Source organism: Branchiostoma belcheri, unplaced genomic scaffold (genome assembly GCF_001625305.1).
Source record: "Branchiostoma belcheri isolate BF01 breed outbred unplaced genomic scaffold, Haploidv18h27 scaffold54, whole genome shotgun sequence".
In the NCBI taxonomy this organism is placed as follows: Eukaryota; Metazoa; Chordata; class Leptocardii; order Amphioxiformes; family Branchiostomatidae; genus Branchiostoma; species Branchiostoma belcheri.
Genome location: NW_017804176.1, coordinates 1,664,669 through 1,685,347, shown reverse-complemented (window position 1 = coordinate 1,685,347; position 20,679 = coordinate 1,664,669). Strand labels below are relative to the sequence as shown.

Genomic DNA, 20,679 nt, shown 5'->3' with positions numbered 1-20,679 from the left:
TGCGAACAGCTCTCCTCTATCCACGCGTTCGCACACCCGGCTTGTTTACTCACGAGTGTGAAACCTCACTCTTCCAATCCGAACAAATCTTTTCACGTTTCTCTGTTCTTTTATATGACGCGCAGTAATAGTCTGGCTGCGATTCTATCTATACATAATACAAGTTATTTATTCTCTCTGTGCATTTACCAAGGGTCGCCCAGCTCAGTGATTGACACTGCTTAAGCTTTGTTTTGCTTTGGCTAATTCATGAGAATGAGTCAGACGTACAAAATATGTTTACAGCGTTGAAAACAAATTTTATTTAACCATGCTGTTAAGAACTGCTGTTGTAGGTATCATTTTAGATATTTAGCCAATACACCACACCTGAAGTACCTCATATGCTTCAGTAAATAAAGTTTCATGTATGATTAAAAATAGAGTTGAAAATTAGTGCATACATTTGTTTAAATGACAGGGACACCAGTCTTGTTGGTGTGTCATTCAGCACCAGGGACAGGGACACCAGTCTTGTTGGTGTGTTATTCAGCACCAGGGACAGGGACACCAGTCTTGTTTGTGTGTCATTCAGCACCAGGGACACCAGTCTTGTTGGTGTGTCATTCAGCACCAAGGACACCAGTCTTGTTGGTGTGTCATTCAGCACCAAGGACACCAGTCTTGTTGGTGTGTTATTCAGCACCAAGGACAGGGATACCAGTCTAATTGGTATGTCATTCAGCACCAGGGACAGGGACACCAGTCTTAATGGTGTGTTATTCAGCACCAGGGACAGGGACACCAGTCTTGTTGGTGTGTTATTCAGCACCAAGGACAGGGACACCAGTCTTGTTGGTGTGTTATTCAGCACCAAAGATGGGGACACCAGTCTTGTTGGTGTGTCATTCAGTACCAAGGACAGGGATACCAGTCTTGTTGGTGTGTCATTCAGTACCAGGGACAGGGATACCAGTCTTGTTGGGGTGTCATTCAGCACCAGGGACACCAGTCTTGTTGGGGTGTCATTCAGCACCAGGGACACCGGTCTTGTTGGTGTGTCATTCAGCACCAAGGACAGGGATACCAGTTTTGTTGGTGTGTTATTCAGCACCAAGGACAGGGATACCAGTCTTGTTGGTGTGTCATTCAGTACCAGGGACAGGGACACCAGTCTTGTTGGTGTGTTATTCAGCACCAGGGACAGGGACACCAGTCTTATGAAGACAATAAGGGGATTCAAAACTACACCTGAGCCAAAATACATGTCAACATGAAAACATTTGTTGTATTTTAGCCCAGCTAAAATTCCAGGTACAAAGATGTATACAGCATTTTACATTGATATGTACACATGTTAATGTCTTCCACAACCACTATGTTTGTCTGTGTACTGCACATGAAAATAGTAGGAAAATAGTAGTTTGACCAATGAGAGTGACTCATTCAATGTATAAAAATTTACATAGCCTTACACATATACATTAATATGTACAAAAGTTACTGTATTGCCACATCCACAATGTATATTACACATGATTAGCACACAATAGACTGGTTACAAAACATCACTGTAGTGTGTGTTTGTGTTGGTTGACTGACTAATACTACTTATATACCGATACTTGGCAAATAGTAGTTTGACCAATGAGAGTGGCTCATTCAATGTATAAAATGTACAAAGCATTACACATACATATGTATATATTTGATATGTACAAAAGTTTTTGCCACATCCACTACATTTGTAAATTACACATGATATAGACATGGTTTACTGGTAATGAAACACTTTAACAATGCAGTGTGTGTATGTGTTGTGGACTGACTAATACTAGACTGGTAGTAGGCAAATAGTGGTATGACCAATGAGAGTGGCTGCATGTGCATATTTGCATTTTTTATTATTTTGTTTTGATGGAGGTGGTGGAGCCATAGGATTGGTCTATAGAGACTTCATCTTAGGTAGTGACATAAAGGGAAAGAAAAAATGAAGAAAAGATTTATTAGGAAATTAAATGCAACCAGATCCCCAAATGTATATTTTTTGCCTGAAATTGGCCAATAAAACCAAATAAAACAAGTTTTAAAGGTACCTGTTCCAAGAAAATGAAACAAAAACAATGTCTGGGGGTATATACCCACTCTACCTCCATGCCAAATTTCAGGTCATATGGCTGAAAAAAGTTGAATCCATTTTAAGAAATGGCAGGAGAAGAAGAAGAGGCCATCATGAAACAATACCCCCAAAATGTTTTAAAACTCTTAAAGAATGAGAAGAGATGCTACATGAAAATGTTCAGTCACACAAATGGTGCATGAGGCAAACCCAGTTCAGTCGGAGAGGGCCACACAGTACATCTCCACTTCAGCCAGGGTGGTTCCAGATTGGTACAAGACCTCCCCACACAGACAGCACAGACACAAGGCCCTGCAGACTAGCCCTACCTCCCCACTGCTGACAAGCGGACATGACTGTGGGGTCCGGGGAGGATGGGACCCCATTCCCGACGTCAACTCCCCGGACTACAGAGTCATGTCCGCCAGATGGTGCAGTAGGAGGAGGTAGAGGTAGTAAGCAGGGCCGAGTGTTGACTGTCTGTGGGGTTGACCCTGCCCGCCCCTTCCCCACCCAGCTGCAGTGTAGAGTACTGTCAGGTCCGGTTAACTGGAGCAGGTTTGCCATGAGGACACTGTCAATCAGTGCCAAATTTTACACTTTCATGTGACATTTCTGACTAGTTTTAGGACTGAAATTGCTGTTGTAGTGAAGTTAGTTTAAAAAAATAAAAGATGTTTCAGTTTCACCAACAAAGACCATATTATATAGAAGTTAAATCTACTTAGGAATATTGACTTTGGCAAAACTTGAAGTGAAAACATTGCAAATTGAACAGAGTAGAAATTGTCAAAAGGCAAATGTGTTATCTTACTAATAAAATGTAGTTTGACAAAATTCAATCTTTAGAGACTTTTGATCACAGAGTGTGTCATAATGGAGTGAATTATGTCACATAGATGTTGGATTTGATCTGCTATGGATAACTTTAGGTGGACTGGTAGAAATGGATTTTTACTGTACATAATATCCACACAATACGAAGTTCTGTGCCAGTACATCATGACACATTTTCATGAGCTCTTGCATGCCTTATACATCACAGTTTTTTGACCAGACAACTGATAAACCTTTTCAAAATCTTTGGAAAAAACTTACAAAAGAAATGTGCACTATTGAATTGCGTCTGCTTTTCTTCATTTGCAGGTTGTTACTATGTTAGACGTTATTTTACCTCTGTACAATGACGACAGGTTCCATAGTGTGTTAACTTGTGTATGTGAGAAAGTGTGCGTGCGTGTGTGTGTTGCATGTTTGGCCTCCCATGAAGCATGGGCTGAATCTTCAGGGAGACCAAAACATGCGTGTAAAGGGCGTGTGCATGTGTGCGTGAGTGCATGACATGTTCGGCTACCTGGCCAGGTCAGGGCAAACTGGAGACAGGCAACCAAATCATGTCTGTGTAAGTGTGGGTGCGTGTGTGTGTGCGCGTGCGCGTGTAAGTGTGCACGTCGCTGGCTGTACTGTCTACGGCGTTACAGTAGCAATCCTGTGGTGTTACCAGATTGGCCAGACAGGGCAGTACAACGGAAGGTTTCCATTGCCTGCCTGTACCACTGGTGCGGTCTAGCGCAGGCTAAGTGCTCAGGACCAAAACACCAGGGCACAGTAGAGAGCAGCAACTTACAGTGTCTACTCTAGAAATCCTGAGGATTCTATCAGTTGAACATTGAGATTTGTTATCACTCTTTCTTCTTTCAATAGTCTCAGAGTTTGCACTATTGAGTATTGTTTTAATGTGGTTTACTCCACCGTGACCTGAGGTTTCCATCTCTCCTAACCTCAATCAGCTGACATCCAGCCTGGATTGTTTCATCTCACCTCAGTATTGGGAGTTTTCTGCTGCTCATCCAAAAAGGACATTGTCACAAATGGTGAACTAGTCCATTGTTACAAATGATGAACATAGCCTATTGTCACAAATAGTGACCACTAGTCCATTTTTTCACAAATTCTCAAATGACCCTCGCTCTGTAGTTGCTTCTAATTTTTAACTCAAGGGATCATTAGTCAATGGTTTTCATCAACAGAGTCAGTTTCCATCAATCTTTCTAAGTTTCACTGGGCTGGCATACAGCCAGTCCTCCAGTCGTAAATTCTCACGTCTGTATTAAAAAAAGGGAAGCACTTCCACATGGCGTGGCCTAGTGTGGACTCAAATCCCGCAGGACAGAGCAGCATCTCTCAGTGGTCTGAATATCACCATAAGTGGACTCTTATTGATGGGTGAACTATTCCATTGTCACAAATGGTGTCACCACTAGTCCTTTTTTTCACAAATTCTCAAATGACCCTCCATTGTAGTAGCTTGTACTTTCTAGATTAACTCAGGGGATCATTTGATTAGTCCAATGGTTTTCACCAACAGAGTTGAGTTTTCCATCACTCTCTAAGTTTCACTGGGCTGGCAAATGGCCTGTCCTCCAGTAATTTTTCAGCACTTTCAGCAGTGCAGCCTAGTATGGACTGAAATCCCACAGGACACACTCTAGACTGCTGTGCAGAGCAGCATCTCTCAGTGGTCTAAATATCACCGCAAGTGGACTCCACCCTTATTGCTCAGTCCTGGGTGTAACATCCACCTTCACATACAGTAGACTGCTAGCTACTGTTTAGATATTCACACACACCCCAAAGGGAAACCCCCTCTTTCAGGACATGTACAGCCCCTAATGGAGAGGTAAAGGTTATTTACTGTGTGTGGGCCACACTCCTGGTGGCCTCCCTTTGGATCAGCAGTATACTACTGACTTAAAATATAGCACTTAAAAAGTTGTTGGAAGCACTAATAGAATTCCTTAAGTCCTGGTCTTATTCTAGTAGGGACTGTGTTTGAATGCTATTTGATGAATATAATAGCAGAGTTGTTGCGAGATGACACAAAAGTGCAACAACAGTACTAGCAAACACACCCCTGATCTTACTAATAAAATGACTATTGAAATGTCCATTGCACATACGTTGATGGCCTTTAGATGAAATTTTCAGGCATCATATGACTTTTGTGTGCTTAATGGACATTCCTCTAGTCAGACTTGGCCCTGATACTCATCCCTCATTTGCAGGTGTGTGGTTTCTGGTTTCCCCCCGTTTCTAACAGCAACCTTCAACAAGGGTTAAAACTTTTTCAAACTTTTTTTTTCAATAATTCTGCACTTCAATGGTCAAACATGAGAAATGATGTTTGGAACAATGTTTCAAACTTTTGTTATGTCCTTAAAGTAATAGACTGGTTATGAATTTTATACAAACCAAAGGTGGTTGGGGAAATGGGGAAGTTTTGACCAACAAAGGGTAATTGGGATGTTTCTAGGGGTTTCCATGAAAACTTAACTTGAGAACTGTGAGTTGTACAGTGTTTTTGAACCACCATGTGCACTATGAGGGGTGGCAGGGCGACCAGTGAACTTAGTGTTTCTGCGCAGGGCCGCTCGGACTCTCACAGCGGCGCTTCTGGGGCCGGCTGCCTCTCGTCCTGCGGCGTACTGCTTGCTTCTCTGTTGCCATGGCGTTGTCGGACTTCGCAGTCTCAGCAGGCTTTGGGTTCCTCCGCTGGGGGTGTCAATATATTAAAGTATCAATGATTAGTGTTTGCATATTATATCTTGTTACATTACTATACAAAAAAAGAAAACTTATTGCATTAATTAGAAATTTTCATAACAAAAGTGACAAAAGTGTTTTAAAGACTTATTAAGATTATCAGCATATGCTGGAACTCACTGAGGGGCGGCCAGAGGTGTTGATGGCTGCTGCAGTTCCATTCACGGTCAGACTGGGGCGCTGTGGTGCCAGAGCTGGCAGCTTGGTGGCTATGGGATACAAAGTGGTAGCAAAGTGATGCACCATATGAGTTTCAAGACATTGCAATCATGTTGTTCATTGGAAGAAATATGTGCTTCAAGCATAAATATAAAGCCTTCACTGCTTGATGAAATCTTGATATCAACCAGTGAAAATTTGAGCATTTCTACACAGTTCCTTACCTTAGACTTAGAATAGTTAGTTAGATCATGCACATATGCTGGTGAACATTACATGGAATGTAACTACCTGACAGAAAAAGGACATTGTGCACATATTGAAATCAGGAATGTCTAACTGTTTTTCCTTCACAGCCACCATTCAAAAAAGTACAATCAAGATGTTAGGCCCGGCCAATTTGATTTCTTGGTCCTCAGAATGAAGTCAGGGGCAAATCAGAGAACCAAAAAATCAAATTGCTGTGGCCTGAAGTTTTCACACACTGACTCACCAGTCTTCTCAGGGGGGACATCCCTGGTGGCTGCTTGCTTCCGTCCGTTGTGGCGGACCTCTTCCAGAGTGACGTAGACAGCCTCTTCATCCTCATCGGGATACATCCGGTACTGCGTGTTCTCCGCTCCGTTCTGTCCGCTGACCAGACTGGGCTGCGGGGGCGCTCGACGGCTTTTGGAAGACTTCTTGGACAGGTCGTCGCCAAACATGGCGGTTGTGCGCGTCATTCGGAGCCGCTGATGATCGTGGTTCAAGGGCACGGCAAAGTGGCGCTCCCGCTCGACTTCACGGATCTTCTCCGGTGCGCGGACCTTCTTGCCTCGCCTGACGTACAGCTTTGAGGTGCTCCTGTCTTCCCCAAACATCTGAGTCTGGAGTTTCCTTTGGTAGACTCTCTCTGCATGCTCGTCCAGGGCTCTGTCACGCTCATCCTCAGTGGGGGACGATCTGGCATATCTTAAGACACAAGTCAAGAAGCATACTCTATTACCTCATGAGAAATGGCTAGATATCAGGAAAGATGTCTAGTATAACTGCCAATGAATGATACTTTGCTAATAATCACAAGGTTGTGTAGCTATAAGAACCCAGTTAAATTATTCAAAATGTAAAGCTGAATGTACATGTAGCAATATCCAACATATCAAATATAAGATGTAAAGCTGATATACATGTAGTAGTATCCAGTATCAGATTAAACTGCTGTCTTCACACCATGTATTAAATAAATGTAGTAAATAAATGTAGTAAATAAATGTTACAGTAGTAATGCAGACCTGTTCCTGTTGTTGATAGCGGGTCTCTGAGTTCTCTGGCGTCCGTCTTGTTGATCGTGAGTTGCCTGTTGCTGAAGTCTGCGGGTTTGACGCTCGATGTCCTGCAATGCCTGGTCGACTGTCTGACGGGAGGGGAGGGGGGTAGGGGCGCGGTGCGACTGGTAGGACTCACGGAGCTGGAGTAGTCTTTGGTACGCCATAGTGGCCAAAATATGAATCTGGAACAGCATATATCATTCATTGTAATATTGAAAAAGCATTGAAAATATAGCCACTACTATTTTCCCTGGTGTTCTAGAACGATAAACTACCAACAGAACGTCCAGTCTTTTGCTTGACAAGGTGAAACTATTTGAGTACAAAGATTATTACAACACCACTAGCACATTTGTTTACCCTTAACCTCTCTACTTTATTGTGCAGAAAGTAACATTAATTCACCTCTCCACCCAAACGCCTTAGCTCACGCTAACGAAAAGGGCGAGTCAAAGAAAAAAATTTGCGACTTTCCGAAGTGCCGGCATGCCGCAACTTGTAGGTCACAAAAGACTTTAAAACTGCTTACCGTGATTTAACCAGAAACTGCTGAGTTGTGTTGGACTTGTAATGTTACTGTAGATGGATAGATGTGGTGTTCCTAAGGCTTCTGTACTGGTGCGATCTTCTTTAGTTCAGGCTGTCATAGCTTGTTAGTTGTAGGTTGTTTTGTCGACTGTCCGGTGTCAACAACTGCTGCACTCTCGTGCCATACAATATGGCGTCTCTCAAGGTCTCTCTCACGTCAAAGGACGTCCTTTTGACGCCAATAACCTCCGATTCTGATCAACCTAACCCGGTCCCATGGTGGATACTGTTGGAGAAGGATGTAAGCAATATTTGGGGAACTTTTGGGCGGTTAAAACGCCGTCTGACAGCTAGAACGGTGAATTTTATGGGGAGCCTGAAGCGCACACAGCCGCACGTCTCCTGAGTTGTCAAGATATTCTAGACGTGACGTCACGATTGTTCGAACAATCAGGTTGCCGGGCAACGGCGGGCTCAGGTTACGGCAGGGAGCAACCAATAAACAAACTAACTTGGCAATAAAACAAACAAATTTGCACATTATACAAGTTCAATGAAATGAAATTAGTTTATTGCGAGTACTGTAATAGAAATTATCACAGTAATATGTGTGGTGATTTAAAACTAGCAAGAAAATGAAATCTAATTCTAACTAACGTTAACCGTTACCCCTCGTGGTTTCAATATGCCACATTGTTGGTCAGCGTTATGGGTGGAAATACAAACTTACACGCACACAATTTACAGGTATTCTCGTCCAGTTTCCCTTATAACAACCTACACTAGCGACAGAGTTGGTATACGAGCCGTCAACAGTTAGCCTCGCTGTCCAGTCGTGGTTCGACCATGTGTAATGACACACCGGTAAAGGTTTCCCTGTCCCTGTCCTTGGTGCTGAATGAGATATCTGGACGTTTCACCCTACGTTAGACGATTCGCCGACGAACTTGAGCAGTTACACACATTGACAACTATGCCTATGGGCTCAACATTTTTTTGTCACAGCGTTTTTGGAAAGAAAAGTGAGACCCGTTAATGTCTCAGAAATAAAATGTAATACAACCCACGCTCCACATCTGCTTGGAGATTGCATTTCTGCCCTAGAAGACGCACTTTTCACAACAATGTTTTTTGATAACTGTCATTATTTTCCCCTGTCGTCTTCCCTTGTTGTATCTGTGCATGTTGCATCTCTGAATCAGTCACTGATAATGATTTTAGTCTAAGTTTAGGTCACCGACCCGGTACATTTTTCGTTGGCCAGTGGTTACATGAGAAGCCGTTGTTTGATAATTATGAGCTCAGGCCCTAAGTAAAGCCCATGTCAGACAAATCAACTATAGCATGCCGACTACTATCAACCTTTAATAGATGAAAAATTATTGGGTTTATATTTTTGCAGGAGGAATGGCGTCATCTTGGAATGTATTCATCAATGTATCACAGAGTCTGGGTTCAGGCTCTACTTGCACTCCCATTTAATTCTTTTTTTTTTTACTGAGCACCGATCACGGCACGGAAGGGTGCTGAATTGTTCTAAACACTTGGTGAGATTGAAAAACTTTCACTTTTCGATAGAAAGTTGGTCAAAAATGTTTTCCAGAGGGTTGGCTGGGTGGAACTCCTGTCGACTACATGCGGTACTGCAAGAACAATTAAATATGGCGCGCGTTGAGTGTTGGTCAAAGGTTACTGACAGGACCACTGTGGGGAGGTGAGATATGTTCAGAAATATGATCTGTTGATCAAAGATTGTCGCAAAACATTGTAATTAAAGTAGCAAAGTATGTTTTTATTCTTTATAAACCTTTATGAACCCTTATAAACCTTAAGTCTATTGAATATTTTAAGACTGTTACACTTAGGTTACCCAAATAGACACCCCCATATTGAATGGATTTTCCTCAATTCAAGATGGCGGAGGTTGTGATCGTGTCGGCCGCGCGCACTCCAGTTGGTAAACCGGTCTTTTTCTGTCTTTCTTGTCTTTTTTATTAATCAAAACTTGACCAAATGTAGCTTTAGACTATATACAACTGATTCGACTTGTATTTTTTGTGTCCAGACTTACAGTTTCAAGTTTTTACACAGTGTTTGTTAAAGTTCGTCTGCTAGCTGAGGTTTCCGGGCTCTGATTGGTCGAAAAAGATGGTCTGTCAGATCATCCGATTCAAGAACAATCATTTCCCTCCACGCTCCATTCACAATGGTATCACTAATATCAGTACAGGTTGATATACATACAAAACTTTCAAATGAACTTTAAAAAAAAAGGAATGAAACTATAGGAGATGATCAAATATTATTTTCTTCTACTCAACTAGATCGTGTACATCATTTTTGTGTGAAAATCAGAATATTTCATAATTATGCAAGTTGCTTTCAATAATGAAAACTAACTTTTCTGTACCTGTAGGATCTTTCAATGGCAGCCTGTCCAGTTTGGCTGCCCATGAACTTGGCAGTGTGGTCATCAGGGAAGCTCTGACCAGGGCCAAAGTCAATGGAGAGGATGTGTCAGAGGTCATCATGGGGCAAGCTCTCAGTGCAGGTAAGATTTCACCTCAATTTACTGCACTCAAAACTTTGAATATTGTTGCACTTCCCTCTATTTATGCATTGAGTTCATACCTCCTTCTTCTTTGGCAGTTTAGCAGACTGTATCTGTGTGCCTCTGGAGGGGGGCCCGCATGCCCTTTTCCATAGAGCATAGTCGGCCATAGAATGTAGACGGGCTGCTCTAATTCAACATAATACGTAGCTTCCTGAATTCAGCATAACACCATGGAGTTAAATTTTCTAACTCCATGGTAATACGTAGCCAGCTCTCAAAATTTTGTGTAGAGCATTGTCAGGACTCAACCCCCCCCACCCCCTCCATGCAGGCCCTCCTTGAGTTCTCTTGTGGCTTCTATAGTTTTAATCACATTGTTCATTTAGCATACAAAATGAACATAGAGTGCTGAATATACAAATCTGTTTTTTTCAGGTCAGGGCCAGAACCCAGCCCGCCAGGCTAGCATGGGTGCCTCCCTGCCCCACACTGTCCCAGCCTGGGGAGTGAACATGCTGTGTGGGTCAGGTCTGAAGGCTGTAGCTGTGGGAGTACAGGCCATCAGGAGTGGGGACGCTAGTGTGGTGGTCGCAGGGGGGCAGGAGAGTATGAGCAAGGTAAGGGTCAAGTGTTGGTCTTTTCATTGCCTTTTTTTGACTGAAAATTAGAAGCTTTTAAGTTTTATCAGCTGTAAAAATTCTCCATCACAAATATATGTCAAGCAAAGATTGTTGCTATGCAGACACTACTAAGATAACAAAGTGGAACAACCACCTTTATGAAACTGCAAAGCAGTTATCATGACTTTGTAGTATGTTAACTTATGTTTTTCTAAACCATATACATGTGATGACATGTATGTTGTTTTTACTTGCTACATATAATATCGAATACGTTCCTGAATGTTGTTCAGTTTTACTTCTGTCTCACCTGTTATATTCCATATTTTATTAGTATTTTAAAATGATATTGATGATTTGCCACCCAACCCCCCACCCCTCCCCAGGCCCCACACTGTGTCCACATGCGGTCAGGAGTGAAGTTTGGAGATGTCCATCTTGTAGACACCATGTTAAACGATGGATTGATGGATGCTTTTAACAACTACCACATGGGGATAACAGGTAGGAGGAGGTTATCATCTGTTATTAGATATATCATTTCTATATGACATGCTAGCAAGTACATTTGGACATGTATAGTAGTCCACCATCTTAACCCTTAAAATGTTAAGGCTAATAATATCATTAGGGTTGCTCCTACACAAACCTAGCCTGACATTCAGTACATAGATTAGGGTACTAGTAACACTTGGAGTGTTAATCTAGGAATCAAAACTAACCAGTCCAGGCAATATTCTACATGTATATGCAACAGAATAGCTCTCTTTAGCTATGGAAGGACGTGTCTATTTTTGGTAGACTGTACCAGCAAATAAAAGAAAGACAAAACATGAGTCAGTCAATGGAAGGGTTTCTCCACTGGAGAGATATCATTATCCAGTGGCATGCTGATGTGCAGTTTTCAGAAACAATCAGAAATACGCAACATTTTTTCATTGATTTGACTTTTTTGTGTACATTTTCTCCAGCTGAGAATGTGGCTAAGCAGTGGGGAGTTAGCCGTGAGGAACAGGACAAGTTTGCGCTGGAGTCCCAGCTGAGGACGGAGCAGGCCCAGAAGGACGGGCACTTCAGCCAGGAGATCACACCCGTCACTGTCACGTCTAGGAAAGGTACACACATGCTGAACATAGCTGTTAATCTGTCAGACTACAGATTCTGATTCTTTTGAACGACTGCACATGTTCTTCTGTACATAGCTTCTTATTTGTGACTACTGACATATTCTGATGATCCTATGTCTAAACATATAGCTCCTAATTTGTTATTGCACATTCTGATTCTCTTGTCTCAACAATTAGCTTCAAATTTGTGACTACACATTCTAACTACACACTCTGGCTCTTGATTTCTGACAACACATTCTGACTTTCAATTTTATGCATAATCAGCATTGTATAAATATGACATGCACAAATGGTTTACTCTTTTGTTTAAAATCTGTCATCTCTTGTTTAAAATCTTGTCAATAAATTGGTTACTTGAAACATAATACATTCAATCTTGTCCATCAGGTTCTGTTGAGGTAAAAGTTGATGAGTACCCGAGGCCTGGCTGTGTGTTGGAAGCCATGACCAAACTCAGACCTGCCTTTGTCAAGGATGGGACAGGAACTGTCACTGCTGGCAATGCCTCAGGTTTGCTCTCTTAATCTTATCAAGTTATGGAGATGAAGTTTGTTTTTAGCTTTGGCTCATGATGTTTTGTACTTGTGCATCATGCTATTTTTTTTTCACCATAATGAAGGCTTAAATATTGTTAGATAGTAATTATACAATTGATCTTCTGTAGGTATAAATGATGGAGCAGCTGTGGTAGTACTGATGTCAGCATCAGAGGCCCAGAAGAGAGGACAGACTCCCCTGGCCAGGGTAGTGTCCTGGGCACAGGCTGGGGTGGACCCTTCTATCATGGGCACAGGACCCATACCAGCCATCAGGAAAGCTGTGAGTTATGTTATTATCTGTTAATGATAACATTTCAAACTCTGGTAAAACATGTATCTACCAAAAATCTGAACTGTCACGACAGAGCAATAGATTATGATGTTGATTTTATTATGTCAGTGAAGGTTAGACATCCAGGTAATGAGATATGCCAAAAAAACACTTACTCAAGCAACTGGATATGGTGTTGAAATCATTATGTCCTTTTGGTTTGTAGTTGGAGAAAGCCAACTGGACCAAAGATGAAGTGGACTTGTTTGAACTCAACGAAGCCTTTGCTGCTCAGTCTTTAGCTGTTGTCAAAGATTTTGGCTTGGATGCAAGCAAGGTAATTCTGAATCTTGACATTCTCATTTATTTCTTTCAGTTTTTGTGCATGGTTGCATGTCTAATGTACTATGGACTTTTCTTCAGCTGCTAATGTTAAACGCCACAAAAATTGTGAAATTAAGTCTTAGCAAAAATGAATTAACATTGTCTTAGGTGTGTGAGTGTTATGTAATTGTAATTTGTGTAAATGTTGGTCCCTCATCGATTGTCCACTTGTAGAAAGGGTGCCTTGAACACAGTCTGAAACCATACATGTATTTTATCCACAGGTGAATGTGAATGGAGGAGCCATAGCCATTGGCCATCCCATTGGTGCATCTGGCTCCAGGATCCTGGTCACGCTGCTATACGCCTTACAGAGGACAGGGGGCCGCAGGGGCGTGGCAGCTCTGTGTGTGGGAGGGGGCATGGGGGTAGCCATGTGTGTGGAGAGGCCTTAGATACCAAGGAAGCTAGGGTAGGTCCTTGGATATACTGATAAAAAAAAGAGGACCAAGAAGAGTTGTACAAACTATCTATGATTTGCCACATATCTTTTTAATTAAGATTATTACATGATGTTGATTTTAAAGAATCACACAGTAGATTTTCTGGTAGAAGATACCATCGACTCTGGGGATTTTGAAAAAATTCTGGCGACAGTTCTTGTTTCTCCTATCACATTGGAGATTGGTGACCAGCAAATGTCAGCCAATCTCTAAAAATCATGCAGTGATCTAGAAGATAACAGTAGTATAGCTTTAGAGCTTGCAGACTCATTGGGCAAGCTGTTTTTCTGCTCAGTGTAACATCAATGAAAATATTGCAGCCAGAACTTAATTCTGTAGTGTTGGGTCAATAACTGTCAATGCTAACTTAATCAGCAATGGAAAATTCCAAGCCAGAACTGACAACTGTTACCATACATGGTGGCTAGGCTTCGGATGAATAATTTATCAGACATTGTTGTTAATTGGTTAGGATCGATACAGATTGATATTTGTTTTTTAAAATTGTTTGGCTTGGGGCATCATAAAGGCAGCTATGTAAGTCATATACCATGTATATTACGCTAAGACTTATATAGTAGACTTTCAGTAGATTTAATAAAATTAACATATGCTATGTATGACAGAAAGGGTTTTAATGAATAGTAATTGTCCATAGTAATAATCAATTGAGGGAATATTATAAAGTGATGATAGAAGATTAATAATTCAGCATATACTGTCATTTGCAATTGTTGGTTTATGATTAATATCAATAAATTCAGTTTTCCTTATTGTATTCCCTCTTTATTTTTGCACCAAAATTAAATACTAGTGTTATTAGTATTAATATAAACAATGCCAAATGCGTCTTTGCACACTCTCACACCAAAGAAAAAGAGTAGACGTGTATACATAACAAGGGCTTTTTAAGTCATACATGCATATCGAAGAACAATCTGTAAAACTTGAAAAATTTTAAAATAAAAATAGAGGGTGGGGAGGCAAACTTGAATCTGATATTTTCTCTAATCTCCAAACAGATCTCAGAAGCAAAAGGATACATGCTGGCCAATTTGATACTGTCTTACCCCCACCGAAAGATCTGCTTGGAAATTAATTTCCTCTCCCTAAAACAGTGTGTACCAAGATGCAGATGTTCCCCTCAGACTATTTTGATGTTGATTTTTCAGTTCCACTTTTATTTCTAATCTCGAGCCAACAAATTGAATTATGGTCCCTTATAAGGTGCACCCAGACACCTGTTGTTTACCTCAAACAGGTGATAATGTAATCATTTTAGGTGCCGGGTTGTTTTAAAAAAAGAGCCTGAAAAGTAACAAACGAATGTGCAGTTTTTTTAACAATACTGAACTACATATTAACGTGAATATATTTAGTTACGATGTAGATAAATGTATACTAGATATGACGAATACTTTTGAAATGCACATAGCTTGTAAATATTTCGTGCGTAACCTACTCAGGCACCTTTTCTGTCTTCAATAGACACGGGTCACTAGAAGGTTCTAAAGGAGTAATCTGGTATCGCAATTTGTCAAAAATCAAGATAAGATTTTCCCGCCCGAATATAAACTCTGAAATAAAAGAATTAATGATATGCTGCATGAACATTGCAGAGTACATTTGCATTCGGATTTTTGAAGACAAATGTAAAATTTCTGTAATACAGTATCCACAAAACCCTCAGCACACCCTTACGAAATGTAAGCTCTTGGGGGATGATGATGATGATGACAAAAATGGCGACAACAAACGATGTAGAGTCAGGTTCGGGTGCACCGCCCTCCTTTCCCAACGGCGTGACAGCCCTCCCTGTCCCTCCAGATGCCTCGGAACTCCCGCCGACGTACGAAGAAGCCGTCCACAGCCAGCCTGGAGACGCCCCTCCCTCCTACGCCTCCTTGTTCGGCGAGATACAAGAGGCTAGGAGGGAGTCAGGCGGGTTCGTGGACTTCCTGAAAAAGTTGTTGGTGTTGCTGGCGGGAACCATCGGCTGTACGATCCTCCTGGGACTCCTCATGGCCGTCCCTGTCGCTATGATCGTCCTGGGAGCCATCAACCTACACGACTGCCCCATCCAGCGCATGATACCCATCTACCTGCTCGTCTTCGGCTGCTTCGGAATCCTGAAGAACATCATCTCGCTGTACGAACGCTACAAGAATCACAGGGAGAACGAGAGCGAGAACAACGCCAAGCAGAACCCGCTGGAGGTCATGATCAACTGCTTCCTGCTCGCCTGGTTCATCGCCGGAAACTACTGGATCTACTCGGTGCACAGGGCCGTGAACATGGTCGATCCTTCCAGCGAACGGTTCTGTGACCCCACGGCGTACCTCTTCGCCTTCTGGGTCACCACCACGGCGTACATATTTGTGGGCCTGCTGATCATCTGTGTGTGCTGTACAGCGTTTTGTACTTCTGTTACAACGTAGAGTTTTACAATGTACAGGTCATAGACCACCCTTCCTCCCATGCCCCCCCCCCCTTGATATTTGATTCTACAACTAGAATTGTATGTTGTGAACATTTACAAGTTTGTGATAGCAGCAAACCTGTATTGTAAATTTGTACGTTACTCTCTAATCACAAGATTGTGTCTTACTGTGTGTTGCATTTCTGTTACAACAACTAGAGAGTTTTCTGATGTACAGGTCATAAACACCCCACCCCCTTCCTTGGCAATATCTCTAATGGTTAGTTTTTTTGATGTACAAGTCATAAAAGTCATTCTACATGTAACCGGTATTGTAGGGGAAAAACCAATTTTGTTTGTGAAATATTTACAGGTTTTGTCTTAGCAAACCCTATATTGTAATTTACTGTCACAGCGAAAGACTGTGTGTTGTACAGTGTTCTGTACATGTGTTACAACAGTTTTCTGATGTACAGGTCATTGGCCCCCCTCCCTCATTCTACAAATGTTGTAGGGCGAACTAACTCTACATTTCGAATGTTTACATGTCTATTGTAATTACTGTCATAGTAAAAGGCTGTGTGTTTGTACAGTGTCTTGCAGTTCTGTTACAACAACTAGAGAATTTTCTCATGTACAGACACCCCTTTTCTTGCCCCCTCCCATTCTGTGAGCATTGTAGAGGAAATAGCATTACGCTGTACTGTCATATTGTAAGACGTGTGTTGCACAGCATTTTGCACTAATAAGTATTTTGATGCAAGTGTAATACCAATACCAAGGACAATGTCACTCTCGTATAGAGTCTGAACAAAGATTTATTTATAATTTGCACATACCGGGCAGTATATGCATTTCAATCAATTCAATGTAAAGTATGTAAGGATTTGTGGCCATGTTGGAGAGTGGGTTCTTTTTATTGTTTTTTGGTCAGCACGCATTGACAACATTTGCCAGATGAATGGCATAGCGCCACATCAAATAATAGCCCATTGTACAACAAATCAAAAGGGTCTTTTACCCATGGGAAATGTAAAAGAGTTGCTGTTTAATTTTGCTGCTAATGCACTTGCTATAGTCAAAGATGTAAAATATCATATATATATGAGATGATAAGATATACAATCCATGTTTTCCAGAGAATTTTTTTTCATTTGTTGCTTCATATGTTTGTTTAATATGCACACATATGTATATGTATCCAGACATACAAATTCATAATTATTGCAAAATATCTGAAATCAAGATGTCAGAACATGTTTTCTATTGTAGCTTCTCCCACCAATGTTATCTGAAGATGTGAAAAAAGTAGAGCAAGACATTTTTTTTTCTTAGCACAAGTTAAAATCAATGTATGAGTGGAAAATTAAAGTTTTTTAAAATTCATTTAGGGATGTTATGTCATAAGAGTAACAAAATTATGGACTAGTGACAAGCGGATGCTTAGGCCACACCAATTTAATTTGTTGGTTCTCTGATTTTTTCAGAAAAATACAAAGCGACAGGGCGAAAAAAATGATAGCCCCAAATGCTACAATGGGAGCCAGGAAGTCAACATACCAGGCTGGGTTAAATTTAAACAATGAATTTGGAACTTTTAATCCAACCACCACATTGATACATGGGAAAACTGTAGCAAGTAGGAAGAAAAGGACTTTTTTCCATTATACGGGCCATAATATCAACATGTTGTAGATAATTCAGAACCTGAATTTTTATTTTTATCTTTTTTATTGAAGAGGCAAATCCAAGAACCAACAAATTAAATTAGTGTGGCCTTAGCATTGGACTTCAGCTCTATTTTCAAGGTTCATGTGTATGACAAATCAATGAATACAATTTGTTTGTATATTGAATACAGTTTGTGTGTATATTGTGAAGTTGCCTTAAAAATCAAATAATCACAATTTGTTGGTGAAGTTTTAAGATATTTGACTATATTGATACAAATGAAATGATGTGTATTTATATACTGTTGTTGTACTTTGATGTTTCTAAGTGTTTGCGAAGCATCAGTGTAATTACTAGCAATAACAAATTACTAGTCAAGAGTCTAGTTAGCAAATAACTTAATCTTTGACTTGATTTTTGGTCAGAAGTCTATGGTTTGAATCCTTGCAATGCATTGTACAATTTGTAGTAAATAGCGCCTTAGAGCCTATAATTGTTAAGTCTTGTTTTCTGTGGAATATGTTCTTTTTCCATGAGAAATACATTGCTGATAGCATGTGATTAATATTGACTTCTCAATGTCTTAAAGAATTCAGTCTACTTTTATGTACAATGTGAATGACTGTCAAAGAAATGCTTAGTGGCACAAAAGATGTATCTGAATTGTACATAATGCAGAGTGATTGAATATAAATGTTTTCTTCAGATTTGAATTTCTTTTCTCTCTGCATCATTTATTTTGTGTTAGCTTAATGTATGAAGAATACTGTAGATGTTTTAAATTGTACATACAGATAGGATTTACATGTACGAAGTACCAAGGTGACATGGTTGTGGTATGTGCCACACAAAGCCCCATTTCACTTTGGAGGAGGCTGAAATTAGACATGCATAACAATACATATCTTTATATACGTGTATTGTTATGTGTAATTTCAGCCTCTTCCAAGTCTATAGTTAACATATTCATTTCCAAACTCTTAACAGTTTATATTTTGACAGCTGCTATTGTGAGTGACTGCTCTAAATGCAACTGCACTCAATTTGCATAAAGCCAAAGTTGTTGGTTCCTACACAGTAGGTTCTTGCTCAACTTCATATAGCAAGTTCTGTTTTTCATCCTCATGCTCAGATGTTTGTGTGTCCTCTCCCACACTCGAGCTCCTGCTGACTGTATGTTGCACTGACTCTTCTTCGGACTTGAGACCCTTAACAGTTGTTGTCTCTGAGGATGTATGGCTGCTGTCACTGTTGTAAGATGCTGGCGACATTGGTACTGTGAGCTCCTCATCTTCTAAAGTCTCGTCTGTTTGGTGGTGGAAGGTTATGTCGTCTGTTGGGTGGAAACCCGTTTCTTGAAGTTCAACACATGGGACTGGGCCAGCTTCGATACTTTCCATTCTTTCAACTTGGGCACCGGGACCAAGACGATTCCGTATCACTGCAAAAAATATATATGATTACCACAATGAAAAAAAATGCACGTATTGTTTTTGGTGTGTGTGTGCGTGTACGTATGTGTGTGTGTGTGTACACATGGGAGTGCAAAAAAATCCACTCCAGTTGAAAAAGGAATGTCGATGAGTTTTTGCTCAGAATGTTATGATAGTGTATATATATCTTGAACTTATTAACATTATGAACATTGATTTTTGGCCATCCATGAAACGGTGGCCTTACAAAATTGTCCTGCGTATATTAGATGAGCATGCTATATATATGAGACAGAACTCTGCAAAGAAAATACATTAATGGCAACAGTCTGTGTTACATATATATATACACTTATACATATATATGTGCATACATTTATATCAATGATTCTACAGTTAGAGATAAACAAGCCATAAACTGAAAGGATGTAAAACTCACTCGAATCGCCATTGTCACCCAGGCGAGCGGAAACCATTCTCCGATCCTCGTTGGTCACTGTTACGGTGCTGCCTACGCTGGTTGCAAAGTCGACCCAAACATTCTTCTCTCCAGTAATCATGGCGTTCTTGGCTCCGGCATTGCGGGTTTCTGACGACAGCGCCTGCTGTTTCGCAAGGTGTGATCACTTCCGCATTTTACGTAAGCGATCCCATGCGTCTTTGCGCAAAAACTCACCTGTCTATGAAACGGGCACGGCTTGATTTTCGACGGTCGTCGGTCAGAAATACATGTAACGCTTAGATGGTCGCTTTTTATGATCGCCAAATACTTTTACTATACCTGCATAGCAAGTGAGGCTAACAGTAGCCCCTCACAGTCGCCAGACGGTACAAATGAATGTCGTTTTAGACGCACGGGATGGGACTAGGTAAGGTAAGGTAAGGTATCTACATGTATCTATTTTAGCATTATAGAAAGTGAAAGCATTATAGAAAGTGAAAGCATTATAGAAAGTGAAAGATGTAATACTAGTATATAGAAACATCAAAGGCATCAAATACAAGAACAGTATATATAAATCCACATTTCGTTTGTATCAATATACAGTAGTCAAATATCTTAAAACTTCACCAACAAATTGTGATTTTTTGTTTTTTAAGGCAACTTAACAATATACACACATTGTATTCATTGATTTGTCATAATAAACACGAACCTGAAAATAGAGCTGAAGTGAAAGGCTAAGCACATCCGCTAGTCCATAATTTTGTTACTCTTATGACATGACACAACATCCCTAAATGAACATAAAAAACTGTAATTTTCCACCCATACATTGATTTTAACTTGTGCTAAGAAAAAAGAAAAAACGTCTTGTATGTATGTATGTATCTATATATCTATCTATATCTATATATACATATGTGATGCAGCGATAGGCGATGAGTGAAAGTTCTTGAAATTTTAGGTTCTTTCAGACATGTGTAGAATATGGGTGATAGCATGACTGGGAGGCAGGTACATGGCGTCCAACACCCCGGACAATCCTTGCTGCTGTACTGTGACTTCGTCCAGCGGG

General features: G+C 40.7%; 3 protein-coding genes across 3 annotated transcripts; 2 read left to right on the top strand and 1 right to left on the bottom strand.

The window, feature by feature from the left end:
- Nucleotides 1–5,367: 5,367 nt before the first annotated feature.
- Nucleotides 5,368–8,112, bottom strand: LOC109481155. The gene is made up of 5 exons (XM_019783657.1): nucleotides 7,697–8,112; nucleotides 7,132–7,349; nucleotides 6,354–6,811; nucleotides 5,822–5,910; nucleotides 5,368–5,650 (listed from the first exon to the last, which is right to left on the bottom strand). Exons 2-5 carry the CDS (start codon nucleotides 7,329–7,331, stop codon nucleotides 5,507–5,509), a joined length of 891 nt encoding a protein of 296 aa, XP_019639216.1. The 5' UTR covers nucleotides 7,332–7,349; nucleotides 7,697–8,112; the 3' UTR covers nucleotides 5,368–5,506.
- A 1,486-nt stretch (nucleotides 8,113–9,598) lies between these two features.
- LOC109481137 (acetyl-CoA acetyltransferase, cytosolic-like) lies at nucleotides 9,599–14,409 on the top strand. Its single transcript, XM_019783631.1, has 9 exons — nucleotides 9,599–9,652; nucleotides 10,112–10,246; nucleotides 10,685–10,866; nucleotides 11,256–11,373; nucleotides 11,841–11,984; nucleotides 12,387–12,509; nucleotides 12,664–12,818; nucleotides 13,036–13,146; nucleotides 13,418–14,409. Exons 1-9 carry the CDS (start codon nucleotides 9,610–9,612, stop codon nucleotides 13,586–13,588), a joined length of 1,182 nt encoding a protein of 393 aa, XP_019639190.1. The 5' UTR covers nucleotides 9,599–9,609; the 3' UTR covers nucleotides 13,589–14,409.
- A 936-nt stretch (nucleotides 14,410–15,345) lies between these two features.
- On the top strand, nucleotides 15,346–18,439 carry LOC109481160. The gene has a single exon (XM_019783663.1). The coding sequence runs from the start codon at nucleotides 15,358–15,360 to the stop codon at nucleotides 16,072–16,074; it is 717 nt and encodes a 238-aa protein (XP_019639222.1). The 5' UTR covers nucleotides 15,346–15,357; the 3' UTR covers nucleotides 16,075–18,439.
- Nucleotides 18,440–20,679: the final 2,240 nt, after the last annotated feature.